The 15301-nt window shown below is 40.0% G+C and overlaps 1 protein-coding gene across 1 annotated transcript in view; it reads right to left on the bottom strand.

Moving 5' to 3' along the window:
* The window catches only part of TEX264 (testis expressed 264, ER-phagy receptor), a 255228-nt gene that overhangs the window by 52161 nt on the left and 187766 nt on the right, over positions 1 to 15301 (bottom strand). The window contains exon 5 of the mRNA XM_054977450.1: positions 1771 to 1942. Within this exon, the coding sequence (XP_054833425.1) occupies positions 1771 to 1942 (172 nt within the window). The remainder of the gene's footprint in view (positions 1 to 1770; positions 1943 to 15301) is intronic.

The raw sequence follows: 15301 nt of genomic DNA, 5'->3' as shown, positions 1-15301 counted from the left end.
CTAGTGTTATTGAGCTTTGGAAATCTCCGGTATCAGCAGGCCTGCGCGTGCACAGTTCCCATGTGTGCCGGCACAGGAAGACCGTTGATGAACAGTAGAGGCTGAACACCCCCTTACAAATTTTAAAAGCTAGAAAATCTCTCTATGGCTGGCCTGCACGTGCACAGTCCCAATGTGGGACTGCACAGAAGAACGACGATGAACATTTTCTTTGTGAGAGGTGCTGCATGTCCAGCAGGGAATGAGATACAAGGTTTCATGACTGTTTCAGTGTAAATATTATAAACTATGCACGGGGTCAGAAAGAAGACACACACATCTCCTCTGAATTTTTTTGATGGAGAACATGCCCCTCCCAGCAGGGATCAAGGGGAAGAGGAAAAAGCAGAAAGAATGGAAGGGAAAGTGGAATCAAAGCCCTATGGGGGAAAGGACTGGGTCATAAGAGTATTCTCCTGTCAGTACCTTTTGATGGTCTTGTTTTTAAAAAGATTAACTGAACTGGATTGTAGCTACCATTTGTACCAGTTCAACTTGCATTGCTCTGTTAGGAGCAAAGTTTCCATTAAAGCCTAACAAGAGACAAAAACATGTGGAAATGAACATGAGCATGAAGTAGTTATGATTTCCGTGCAGGTGTCTCAGTGGCTCTCTCTTTCCTTCACCTGGAACACACACATATGAGCTTAGTTTACCCAATGGCATTGTTCATGGAAATGTCCTTGACACTGTATGGAAATGCACTTGGTAGTGTATGGAAATATACTTGATATACTGTAGAGAAATGTACTTGATGCTGATTATACTAAGCTCATACTGTGTAATCCGCCTTGAGTCTCAGTGAGAAAGGCGGACTATAAATGACATAAATAAAAAAATTAAAATAAATTATACATTCTCCTTTGTATCCATCTTTTATGCTATTTCAAAAATTTCCTCTAAAAGTAACCCTTACTCTTAACAATCTATGAACGTGGCAAAGTTGTACAACTCATATTAAAAAAAACTAAATGAAAAAAGAAACACTGATCAAATAAACAATATCCATTTACACTGGAATATTCCATTGCTATGAAAACATGGAATTTGTTTGTAATTTGGCAACAGTTAAAAGAGGAGATGGTAAGGTACAAAGGAGATGTAAGCTCTCTCACATCAACACTGTTCATGTTTGAACTGTGGTAAACTGCAGAATATTCAAGTCCTTTAAGCCTACTTCAGAGGTAAGCAATTATTTTGTTCACTTATGTACTATGTAGACGTACTATGAAAAGGATTGAGAACTTTTGTTTTAGAGAAAGCAGTAAAAGGAAAGGGCAACGAAGGGTGTGGTATGATCCTGCATCTATTATTTCTGCTAATTACTAGTGTATTGATACTATGAACATGAAATTTAGTGGACAAATAGTGTCTTGGCTATAATAGTAAATTAATTAGCCTTGTCTGTTACGTTAACTATGAGTACAATGCATCACAGTTTAAAAACAAGTGCTAGCGGCTATAAGGCTGGTGGCATAGCCTCTGCAAGAAGAAAGTCAAAGTGAATTCAGTTCCTGGAATTTCTAGTTAGGTAGCAGAGCTGGGAAAGACCTGTGCTGAAGACCTAGGAAACTACTTCCAGTCAGAATAGATGGCATTAGATTTGGTATAGGATCTGACAACTGACAAATCCATATAACTGTAAAAGTGGTACATTATGATATTAGCATTGAGTAGGATGGATTTCCTTTGGTATATCATAGCAGTATATTACTTATGCTTCACAGGTACCTGTGATATCTGTCTGAGCATCTTCAGTCTCTGCCACTGCTGCTCTGCTTTTCTTCTCCAATTCTTTCATTTCAGGAACATAGAAATCCCCTTGACGCGCAAGGGGGCATACAAAATAGATTTGGTCACCTTTATAGATCTCCATTCTGGGATGAGCACACAGTTTCCGCTCCTAAAAGAGATAAGACACATGGCATTGGAGGATTTTTTGTACCATTCCCATTATTCTATAACCAATGTGCAATCTCTAGACAGTTCAAGATAACTCTCTTGATCAACAATTCCAAGGCAGATATTTCTCAACACTCAACAGAGATGTTTGCATCTTTGGCATGCAGGCCAAGACATATTTATCTAATTCTTTAATCTTTATCACTTTCAATCACCAAGGGACCATGTTTATAAATGGCTCTGCAGCTTGTGAAAAGGGTTGCAGTAGTCCGGTCAGTCAGTGTCTTAAGTACCACCACAACTGGTGGCTCCAAGACGAAACAGATAATAAATGGTAACAGATTGGGAATACTTGGCAGATAACTGAAGCAACTCACAATCAACTGTACTGAATCCTACAATCTTTGCTTTTAACATCACTACAAATATTGTAGATTCTTCAAATAAAGGAAAATGTAAGATACACAACTAATGGTCAAATCACAGAAAAAAAGTGGTAAGATGTTCTAAATACCATTAACTGAAAAAGAAGCTGGATATTTTCATATTCTCCTGGTTCATCTATAAATTGCACTACTTCAATTTTTGCTGGATCAGTGGTGGGCCAGAGACATATGGCAGAGCACACCATATCAATTCTACAATATCTAAAGGTTTATAGCAACAGGATTGGAAAAATATCACAGCTTGAAACTAAGACCAGTCAAAATAGATGGCATTGGACTATACTTTATTTGATATAAGACATCTTTTCAGTCCTGCATCTCAAACTTATATATGTATATGACTTGCAAAATTAAAAGGTGCCAACATTGCAAACATTTCCACAGAAAATTAACCTAATGTATCCCAATTACATTATATTTATGATTGCTCTCTGCCATCAATAAAGGAGCACAGTTTTCTGCACATGATTGGGGATAGTCCTTTTGGCCCTAGGAGTTTATGATTCAAGAGGAGTTGAGATTTGGAGGTTTTTCTACTTTTTTGTAGATGTTGGCCTTCAGTTAGCGGGCCCTAGGATTGTCAAGTCCCCTTACCCTCTCGGCAGGAGGTAGGTAGCCAGCACTCACCTTTTTGTCACATTGTACATGCACATACTTCTTAAGTGAGCCAATTTGGCCCATTTCGGGCCCAAATTGGCCCACTGCGAAGCATGGGCGCACTCTTGGGGCAGTACAATGATGGCACTCCCAGGAGTGACATTGTCGCACTGTCCCAGGAGCATGCACGGGAGGCCTGTTCCTCCACCTTGCCCCCTCCTTGCCGGCCAGGTGAGCGATGGGTGGAGGTGGAGGGTGGGAGTAGGGGATCCCCTACCCCCACTGGAGAACCTGGGCTCCTTGCAGCTACTGCAGTAGGTACATTTTTTCTGTCTCTGCCTGGCATCTAAATGTGATTCTTAAATGATCCTGCACAGGATGGACTCATGATCTTGTAGCCCTCTCCTAGTGATGGATACCTCCCTGCTAGCAGAACAGCAACTCTCTCCCTTGTGGAATTGCAGGCTTGCCCAGAATCCTCTTTCCCACAAGTTTCAATGAGAAGATGACAAAAGGGGAAGTTATCTGATCCTCCTTTATCCTAATCCCACTCACTATGCCAATTGCCTTATATGCCCAGCTATGCTGCCAACAAATAAGAGTGTGTTATGACTACCTGCCCTTTCCTCAGCTATTAGAATTGCTTGCATTGCATCCCTACACCAATGACAGATGTCCTTTGCAGGAGCTGAAGGCTACTGCTGAGTTGGCTGGCACCACAGTTGGTGAGTGAGTAAGGCATGGGACAGTAAGGCACAGGACAGTACTGCTTCATTATACACAATACAGGGAATGATCATGGAGTCCATAGCAGTAAATGACACATAGGCTTGTAAACAAAGGCATGTATTTGAATACAACTCAAAGATGTCAGGGGTGTCACTGTAACTGCTGTATTTGTCTGCTGTGCTATTTGCCATTATAGTTTGCAGCCCCCTCAATTATTGCTACAGTAGTTCACCAAAGCTACATGCATGCAAATAAAACAAAAATAGCAGTGCTATGTACCTAATCACACAAAAAGAACTTAAGTCACTGGTTTTATGGGAGGGGGGATTTTTCTTTGGCTTCTAATTCAATCCTAGAAATATAAATAAATTAAAGACTGGGGTGAGGTTAGAGGTTGTTATCTGCACAGTAGTGTTGGTTGAAAGGTTAGGTTATGTGGAGAAGAGCAGAAATAGTGGGAGTGAAGATAAATATTGGATGGTTTCTGAGGAGAATTTAATAATAATATTTATTATTTATAAAGTACTGTGAACATAAAGCACCACACAGCCTTATTTATCTATCCTCTTATTTTCTTGTTTATCTGTTCTTTGTCAAATGTAAAAGCACTGGGAACGCTGTTTTTTATTTTGGTATTGGCATTTTGTTTTCAAATGGCAAACTACCCTGAACCTTTGGGATAAAGTGATATTTTTAAAAAATCATGAAATACATCTCTGCTTTCAAAACTTGTTCTTCTCCACTACCTTGGAAACAGGAAATCCTATTCTATTTTTCTCTGAGGTGAAGGTTTTAAATGTGGTTAACAGGGCCCAGCGCCTCAAATTTTTCCTTGGCAGCTCTCAGGAAAAAAACAAAAACAGATGTCACTTCGCTGCCTGCTACTAGAGCACTTAGCAATGTTGATCCAGGCAAGAGGAACTCCAGAGGAGACCAGCTGCTTCTCCTAGCAGGGACCTGCCACAGCTGAAACCTTTCCCTCAGAATATACATGTAACTCTTTCAAACAAGCTTAGAGCTTCTCTAATTAATATAATCCAAGAGAGACAGATAAAGCAGCTCCTTTCGGAAGTGTGTAGAATGGGGGTGTCTATTTTAGAGACTGTCTGCTCTCACCCCCTTTGTCCTTTCTTTTGATTCTAGTCCCTCAGTCGAAGATGTACAAGCTTTTTAGAGATCTGTCCAATATCTGTCCAATAAGCATCACTTTTGAACCCTACAGGTGTCAGCTGGCACTGGCATGAGTTTGATGAATGCTGGTACACTGAAACTCTGCAGGACCAAAGAAGTAAGGCTCCTAAGCATCGTGCAGAGAACGGACTTTGCACTGAAAGAACAGCTGGCCCTTCTCTTGAACACCCACATCCTGCCCGCCCAGCAGCTGCATTGCTTGACATATATTATGGCTTGCATGGCATGAGTGTCTGGGAAAGGGCCTGCGTCTTTGTGAAACTGCTATGATTCGTGGAAAGGGGTGGAAAGGAGGATGATTTTCTTTCCTCTAAAATAAATGTCAGCTATACTGTGCTGCAGTTTTCTGCTGATATCCCCAAATAGCTTTTGTTGAGCTGGGCTCTGCCAGCCCACTATGCAACATGCTAGCTATTCTGTAGCCAGAGGGTCTGGGAAGCAAACTCCAAAATGAGGGCAGGAGATGACATTGAAGCATGGCTGTAAAAGAAGAGTTGAGGAGGACATACATGGAAGATTAAATGAATGGGAAACAAAGGGGAGAATATTCTGGAGAATGCTGACCCAGGGATTAAGATGAGAAGGATTTTTTCTTCTTCTTAGGCTGCTTGCTCACCTCCAACCTAAGTTGCTAAAGTTTACCATAGGTTTTTAACCACGATCATTACAAAGTGAATTTGAAAGTCCCACCATACCATCTTAAACAGAGTTACACCCTTCCCATTGACTTCAGTGGATTTAGTAGAGTGTCACTCTGCTTAAGATTGTATTGTAAGTCTATCTCACAACAAGGTCTCCATAAGAACCAGTTCACATTTCACTTCTAGAGAAGATACCTTCCTTCACGACACAGGGACAGAAGAGCTTGCAAAAAGTGTGGTCCCAGGTTTAAGGCTTCTCTCATTTTCCCATTTCATACTTCACAAGAACCAAATGGCTTATCTAGATGATAAAACATTTTAACACTATATTGCTGTTAGCTCTGATTTAGCAACAGCAGGACCAGTATTATGCCTGAAGCTTTTAGCCTGAACAAGTTAAAGGAGATGTGCACACTTGGGGGTGGGGGGGCTCATCTTTCAAGAAAAACTTTTATAATGTTTGAAAAATGAATTTTAAAAATTGTTAAACAAAATTGCAGCATGTTGCTGCATAAAGAGGCCTACAAAGACTTCTGTATTGGAATGGGGGTATATGGAGGTTATATGGCACATATAACACCTATCCTCCGACAGCTGCACTGGTTACCTGTTGAGTACCGGGTCCGGTTCAAGGTTTCGGTCTTGACATATAAAGCCCTATGTGGACTGGGCCCAGCATACCTTCAAGACCGCCTCTCCCCATATGTTCCCCGGAGGTCGCTTCGATCAGCCAATAAGCACTTGCTGATGGTCCATGGCCCCCGGGAGGTCCGCCTGGCCTCTACCAGAGCCAGGGCCTTTTCAGTCCTGGCTCCGACCTGGTGGAACTCTCTGTCTGAGGGGACTAGGGCCCGGCGGGATTTGTTATCTTTCCGCCGAGCCTGCAAGATGGAGATGTTCTGCCAGGCATTTGGTGGGGGCTAGGCTGTCCTCTTGTCGACTATACCATTGAAGAACATCCACCACCCATGCAGGAGCTCACAAAGTCTTTTTGTGAATTTTAATATTTATATCCACCACTGAGAAATTTTATTGTATACGGAAAAATGTTTTAAATGTTTTAATCGTTTATTCATGATGTTTTTATAGTTTTAAGTTGCATGTTGTAAATTGTTGGTTGTTACACCGCCCTGAGCCCGTCTGACAGGGAGGGCAGTCTAGAAATGTAATGTAATAAATAAATAAATATGCCCAGACTCTCCACAAATAAGAAAAGATTCTTTAAAAAGTCACATAATGGGGCAGACCTGGGGTCTCAAACCAGGAATGACTCTAACAGCCAACCCAAGTACCTTTCTGTGCACCACCATGGCAGCCTACCAGAAGAGGGAACTGAGTCCTGCTTGTACTTAAGAATCACATAGCCAGAAGGAGACACTGCAGCTCGCTGATTCAATGGCTGTCAGATGACACAAGGATCCAACAAGGCTCCAACAAGCTTGGGGGTACTGCTGTATCTTGGCCTACAATTGGAGGTCCAGATCTCCTCTGTGACACACAGTGTCTTTTATCAGCTTCAGCTAATACACCAACTATAGATGTTCCTCAAAAGTATGATCTGGCAATGGTGACTCAGGCTCATTACATCCAGGTTAGATTATTGTAATATGTTCTATGAGGGGCTGTCTTTGATACCAGTCTGGAAATTTCAGCTCATCCAACCTATAGCAGCCATGCTACTTTCAGAGGTGGGATACAGAGATCATATCACCCCAGCACTGAAAGTTCTGCCCCCCCCTGTTTCATTTCTTTCTATGCACAACTCAAAGTATTGGTTCTTAACTTTAAAGCCTTAAATGGCTTGGGGCAAGGGGACTTGATGGACTGCCTCCTCCCACATTGTCCAGCCCACCAGTTGAGAGCTGCCTCACAAGCCCTGTTCTCTGTGCCCCCAACTTCAGAGGTGAAGTAAGTGGCAACCAAAGACAGGGCTTTTTCAGTAGTGGTACCGCACTTATGGAATGCCCTTCTCCTTGATGCTTACATGGCGCCTACTCAGCACTCTTTTAGGTGCCAGGTCAAAATGTTTCTGTTCACCCAAGCTTTTAAATTTGGAGTCTTTTAACACCATATTAGTGTGCTTTTAGTCTGAAAATGTTATTTTAAGTTGCTCAATGGTATTTGCATTTATGCTGTGGCTGGATCTGTAATGCTGAATTTTAATTAATAACGTCTAATGTTTTTTTTTTTTTTGAAAAATTTTTATTGGGTTAGAATCCATTATTTCCACATTTACATTCAATTTTCCCCAATTTTTTCATCTCTAACCCCCTCCCTTTCCCCCCCCTTTTTGTTGACTTCCAACAGCTTTCCAACCCTTTGTCCCCTTTCCCTTACTTTTATTAGCTTCCTCTATCTAAAACAAATATATATTCTCCATTATTCTAAGCAGTACATCCTTAACTATTTTTAACATTATATGCCCAAACTGTAAGCCTTTGTTTCCATCTTAGATAAACAATTTATCCCAATTTTTCAATTTCAGGTATTTCTATATATCATAAACCATATAGATCATACATTCGTTTATATCAAACAATTTGACTTATTCTCTATATATATTACTCATTCTATCTTTTTATAATAGTTCTATATTTCTCTCCTCACGTAGTCAATCAATTTGACCCATCTATATCTTCAGACATTCAGTTTGGTACAAAACTTGTCAGAAAAAAAAAGAAAATATTGTTAGTTAATCGCTCCTTATATTTAGTCCTTATAATTAATTATTTTCTCTATGTTCTGTTTGTTAACCTATGTATATCTATATATATGTCAATCTATTAATCTGACTGCTTATTAATTCACATTTATCTCTTCTCCCCCCGGTAAAGTCTCCCCCCTCTACTTCAATACTTCAGTAGTTCTCAAACTGCCACAGTTTTCCTCCCACCTCCCATTTCTTCTCCAGGTATTGTTTCAGCTTCTCCCAGTCTGTGTTGAACTGCCCTGAGTCCAGATCTCTCAATTTTCTTGTCATCTTGTCCATTTCAGCCATATACAGCAATTTGTAAGTCCAATCTTCAATAGTTGGCACTTCTTGTACTTTCCATTTTTGCGCATACAAAAGTCTAGCTGCTGCTGTCATATAAAATATCAACGTCCTGTGTTGGGCTGGAATTCCCTCCATTCCCAAGTTCAGTAGCAGGAGTTCTGGGTTCTTATTAATTTGAAATTGTAAAATTTCACTCATTTCTCTTATTATTCCCCCCCAGTACTGCCTGGCTACCTCACACGACCACCACATATGATAGAGGGAGCCCTCATGCTTCTTACATTTCCAGCATTTATTAGAAGTATTCAAATTCCCTAGCGCAATCTTCTTTGGTGTCATGTACCAGCGATAGATCATTTTATAAATGTTCTCTTTGATATTAATACATGTCGTTGTCTTCATTGTAGTTTTCCACAAGTATTCCCATGCCTCCATTGTTATTTCTTTATTAAAGTTTATAGCCCATTTCACCATTTGTGTTTTAACTATCTCATCCTCGGTATACCACTTCAACAGTACTTGGTATACCTTGGATATTCTTTTCTTATCTTCTTTAAGAAGGGTCTGCTCTAGTTCCGAATTCTCTATTCGTATACCTCCCTTTACAGAGTCCGAATTATATAAGTCTCTGATCTGTCTATACTGGAACCAATCGTAGTTAGGTGATAGTTCCTCTTGTGTCTTTATTCTAAGTTTGGATGCTTCAGTTTTAGTTATTTCTTTATACGTTAAACATTGTTGTTCATTATCAACAGCTCTCGGGTCTATCACCTCATATGGAACCACCCACAAAGGGGTTCCTTCTTGTAAATAAATTCTGTACTTCTTCCAGATTATGTATAGACTTCTCCGAACAAAGTGATGCAGGAACATCGAGTTGACCTTTACTTTGTCATGCCATAAATATGCATGCCATCCAAATATTTTTTTATATCCCTCTAGGGCTAGTAGTTTCTTGTTCTTTAATGTCATCCATTCTTTCAACCAAACTAGGCAGATTGCATCATGATAAAGTCTCAGATTGGGCAGTTGCATTCCGCCTCTTTCCTTTGCATCTTGTAAAACTTTCACTTTCACTCGAGGCTTCTTGCCTGCCCAAACAAAATCTGATATTTTCCTCTGCCATTTTTCAAATTGTTTGGAGTCTCTGATGATTGGTATTGTCTGTAGCAAAAACATTACTCTTGGTAACACATTCATCTTAACTGCTGCAATCCTGCCCAACCATGACAAATTCAATCTATTCCATTTAATCAAGTCTCTCTCTATCTGAGTCCATAGTTTTCCATAATTGTTTTTGAATAGATCTATGTTCTTTGCAGTTAATTCGACTCCCAAATATTTCACTTTACTTGTTACTTCACAATCCGTTGTTTCCATTAACAATTGTTGTTTCTGCTTAGTCATATTTTTGCATAATATCTTTGACTTCTTTTTGTTAATGAAGAAACCTGCCAAGTCTCCAAACTCCTTGATCTTATCTATCACTCTTGGCATGTTCTCCAATGGGTCCTCTACAATTAACATTATGTCATCCGCAAATGCTCTGACCTTATATGAATAGTCCTTTATTTTTATTCCACGAATTTCATCATCTTGACGTATTTGTATCATCAGAATCTCCAATACTAAAATGAACAACAATGGAGATAACGGGCAACCTTGTCTTGTTCCTTTACTTATCGTCAATTTCTTGGTCAATTCATCATTCACCACAATTGCTGCAGTCTGGTCTCTATAAATTTCCTTAATTGCTCTGATGAATCTTTCTCCCAATTGTAGCTTTTCCATAGTGGCAAACATAAAGTCCCAGTTTAAATTGTCAAACGCTTTTTCAGCGTCAACAAAGAAGAAACCAACCTCTTTGTCACAACGCTTGTCATAATATTCAATAGCATTGATCACTGTCCTTAAGTTGTCTCTTATTTGTCTGTCTGGCAAAAAGCCTGCTTGTTCCTCCTCTATGACTTCCGAGAGCCACCCCTTCAATCTCTCCGCCAATATCTTCGCAAAAATTTTATAGTCATTGTTGAGTAGCGATATAGGTCTATAATTTTTCACATTAGTCAGGTCTTGGCCCTCTTTTGGGATCAATGATATATTCGCTTCACTCCAAGTTTCTGGAATCCTTTGATCCCTTAAAACCCCATTCATCACCTCTTTTAGGAATGGTGCCAGTTCATTAGCCATTGTCTTATAGAATTTAGCCGTAAGTCCATCTGGCCCTGGCGCTTTTCCTAGATTTGCAGATTGTATTGCCTTACTTATTTCCTCGTCAGTTACTTCACTATTCAACTTATTTCTCCAAGCTTCCGAGATTTCTGGAAGTTTGGTTTTCTCCAAATATGACGCTATTGATTCTTTGTTTACTTCTTTTTTATTATACAGCTTAGCGTAAAATTTATAAAAGGCTCTACTAATGGTAGCCTGCTCCAAATACGTTTTGTTATCTTCGCAAATTTTATTTATTATCTTCTTTTCCCTTTTCTTCTTCAATTGCCATGCCAGGTACTTCCCAGGTTTATTAGCACCCTCAAACGCTTTTTGGTTCAGTCTTTTGAGATTCCACTCCAATTCTTTATTGCTCATTGCTGTTAGCTGTTCTTGAAGTATTTTAATTTCCTGGTATACCTTCTTTTTCCCTGGTCTCTTTTTTAGCTGTATTTCTTTGGCTTTTATTTTCTCCTCAATCTCTTGTCTTTTCTCCTCTTTCTTCTTTCTTGCTCTACCATTTAAGTCCATTAGTATGCCCCTTACAACCGCCTTGTAAGCATCCCAAACTTTATTGGTTGGTACTTCTTTATTCACGTTGTATTGTATAAAAAACTTTGTCTCTCTTCTCAGTATTTCCATATTCTCTCTTTCCTGTAACAAGTCCTCATTTATTCTCCATGCTTTCCTTTTTCTCTTTTTTCCAAATTTCCACATAATTGGGTTGTGATCTGAGCCTACCATAGGCATTATTTCTACCTCCTTAGTCCATAATGCTAAGTCTTTTGAGGCCCAGATCATATCAATTCTTGATAATGTAGAATGCCTTGCAGAATAAAAAGTAAACTGTCTGCTTTTAGGATATTCTCTCCTCCATACATCTTCAAGAGTCTCTTGTTGAATCAACTCAAAAAAAAGCTTTGGTAATAGTCCTCTTTTCTTTTGTGCCGTTGTAGTCTTTTTGTCTAGTTCCAAGTCTGTCACTCCATTGAAGTCTCCAGCAAGAATTATCTGGTCGTATGCAAGATCGTCTAAATGCTTCCTTAAATCCTCAAAGAAGCTTTCTTTTGCACCGTTAGGTGCATAAAGTCCGACTACCAACACTCTCTTTAAATTCCAAATACATTCCACTGCTACAAATCTAGCTTCCACATCTCTCATAACAAATTTTGGCTGTAGCTCCTCTTTTATGTACAACACCACTCCTCTTTTTTTCTTGTTGGAGGCCGCTACATATTCTTTGCCCAATTTTCCAGATTTTAAATATTTTACATCCTGCTTTCTGATATGGGTCTCTTGCAAACAAACAATGTCACATTTTTGTTTTAGTAGCCAGTGAAAAGTATTTTTCCTCTTATTCGGTGAGTTTAGTCCATTTACATTCCAAGATAATACTTTACACTCCATACTCATGATCTTGTTGGTAAGTCTTTTTCATTGTCCTTAATAAATCGCTCCATCTCTCGCTCAGATCTGATGCGTTTTTTGGCCCCTCCAAACTCAAAGGACACTCCTTCCGGTAACTCCCATCTGTACCTGATTTTCATGTCCTTCAAAATCTGAATTAGCACTTTATATTTTTTCCGGTCCAGTAACACTAATCTGGGCAGTTCCTTCATTATAATAATCGTCTTGCCATCAATCTCCAATGGATCTTGAAACTGTTTTGTCACAATCCTCTCTTTCATATTTCGTGTTGTAAACTGCACAATCACATCTCTTGGTAGTTTCCTCTGGGTTGCTATTCTCGAATTCACACGGTATGCCACATCTAGGATAGCCACAACTTCCTCCTCCTCCTTCCCCAGGTACTCAGCCAACACCTCAGTCATCTGTTCTTGCGCTGACTTTCCTTCCACTTCTGGCAAGCCACGAAAACGTAGCTGCTTCTCCATATGTTTAGTTTCTGCAACTGACATTCTCCCCTTCACCAATCTCATCTCTGTTTGTTGCGTGTCTGCTAAATTCTCCATCGCGTCTTCTACTGTTTTAACTCTCTGCTGCGTTCCTTGTAATTCACTTCGTATTGTTTCCATACCTTTTTTCACTTCTGACAGCTCCGATTTTACTGTCTGTGTAACCTCTTTAACCTCTTTTATCAGCTCCAATTTCGTGTCCTTAAGTTCTTTAATCATATCTAAAAGTTTTTTGTCCAGGTTTTTATCCAGGTTTTCTATTGCCGATTGCCACTCTTTTTTTGACATCGTGGGGCTTGCTTTAGCTCGCTCCCACGAATCCGCTCTCTTCCTTAACTCCGTGGCGTAAAATTTAACGTTTTTCTATTTTAAATGTCCCGGTCTTCTTATAGAAATTAAATTTTAAAGAGTCCAAAATGTCGGGCGTCTTTTCTCTATGGTTTCTCTATGATTTTGTAATCCAAGATGGCCTACTTCCTCTTCCGCTGAAGCCGCGACCCTTCCCCTTTCAAAAATGGCGATTCCCTACTTCCTGCCCTCCAACAAGGGCCGCTTCTCTCCAGCCACTCTATTGTTATTACGCACTTCCTGTCTCCCGTCTTCCCACAGCAGATCTCGCGATGGTGTCTTTTTCTCACAGCTCCAAAGCCACAGGTATTCAAAACAATAGTCCCATTTCTTTAATAACTTCTTTAAACTTAGTCTCTTTTTAAATTCAATTCCTGCCGAGTCTTCCCCTCCTTTTCACTAGTCTGTTGCAGTTTAAAAATCTACTTTTTTTCCTCTCTGTTTTTATCAATCTGTCCCGTCTCAGAAGATAATGATCTTTACCTTCTCTTCACTTTTCTCTGGTTGTAATCGCTGTTTCGATTTTAAGTTCTCCTCTCAGCTTCTTCCCCCAATCGATGCTTGGGTATGTAGGTCTTATGCCAGCCGAATTGGCCCCAAAACTGCCGCAGAGATTATAGCCGACCCGTCGCAAGGTGGGACCTCAAGGATCGGGGGGAGACTCGTTGTGTAGAGCCCCCCCTCGTCCGAGATCTAGCTCACCCTAGGGTCTTGAGCGTTCTTTGCCTGCTCCCCGCCTGAGAGCAGTCGGCCGCGGGCTATTTTCACCCCGCCGGCCGGTTAAAAACGGCAGTCCGGTCAGCTCCGCAAGTGGAGCTGCGTTAGACCTCCATGGATCCCAAACAGGAAGTCAATAACATCTAATGTTTTGTTTTTATTAAGTTTTATTTTGTAAGCAGCCTTGGGCAGGTTCCCTGAAGAGGTGATATAAAAATTTGCGAAAGAAAGAAAGAAAGAAAGAAAGAAAGAAAGAAAGAAAGAAAGAAAGAAAGAAAGAAAGAAAGAAAGAAAGAAAGAAAGAAAGAAAGAAAGAAAGAAAGAAAGAAAGAAAGAAAGAAAGAAAGAAAGAAAGAAAGAAAGAAAGAAAGAAAGAAAGGTCACCTGCCCCCTAGAAAGCCTCCATCTTGGCCCAGATCCTCAAAATCAACATCTTGTCCTTTGAGTAAAGACCACGCTGCATATCTCTCCCCCTGCTGCACTGCTCACCTGCCTGCCCTTGTACCCATCTGCCTGCTCCATGCACGCCATAGTTTTCCTCACTCAGTCCACCTGTTTGGTAATATCAGTCTGCTCCTGCTAGCCGTGGTGGGACTCATTCACAATGAGTTAAATCATCAAGAAATAAAGACCTTTGGAAATCATTTATTGAAATAAAAAAATGTCCATTTAATTTAGATACTTTCTAAATAAAGGCATATCAGTTGCTACAGCCATAAGAATACATTGATTTAAACATTGAAGAGTCTTTATATTTCTTAAATATTTAGGTGAATTATTACTACTTTAGAAAATGATATATAATAAATTAGACAACTTAATGCTCATGATTCCCAGTCTTTTACTATTTGCAGTCATGAACAGGTTTAAAAAAAAACTGGTGGGAAATCAACAATAGAAGTTGCTCATTCTTTCCCATGTTTCTTCCTTAGCCTCCATCTTTTCCTTTGTTATGTAATAGCCATGTTCTACCTTATCCCTTCCCACTCTACAAAAGCAAGTAATCGTAACCAAAAGCAAGAGTTGGCATTGATATAGATGCTCTTGCTATTTTATTGATATTTATAATCAGAGTACTGTGTTCATTGCAGAGATTAGCTAGTTCTTGGGCATAAAATAATAGCAAAAGGGCACTCAAGTAGATCAGTATATGCTAGTCCCTGACCTGTGGTATCAAGCCATAATATGAGTACACAAACTATTGCCTTGGATCGGAAGGCTTTCTACCTACTCCTCCTGTTGCCCCACTCTTGCCTCCCCACTCCTCCTGTTGCCCCAAATGTCCCCCTCCCCACTGCTGATTCCACACAGCCATTGTAGGGACAATGAATCCACTGGCTGGGGGAAATATTGTATTTTCCTTCCTACAAAATATTGCAGAATGAAAGCTGAACAATGCTGTATTCCTGCGGTTGCAGCCTTTCTTGGGGTTTGTGCAAATGTTATGCTTCCTAGTCCTTAACCATATTTATGATTATGATATTAGCTATATGCCATAGGATCACAAAACCTCTTCCCAATACTCCTTTACCTCTCATATGTGAATTCTTCCCACCCTCAGCTATGACT

Source organism: Eublepharis macularius, chromosome 4, assembly GCF_028583425.1.
Source record: "Eublepharis macularius isolate TG4126 chromosome 4, MPM_Emac_v1.0, whole genome shotgun sequence".
NCBI lineage: Eukaryota > Metazoa > Chordata > Lepidosauria > Squamata > Eublepharidae > Eublepharis > Eublepharis macularius.
The sequence above is the reverse complement of the archived record's forward strand: the minus strand, read 5'-3'. Positions and strand labels throughout refer to the sequence as shown.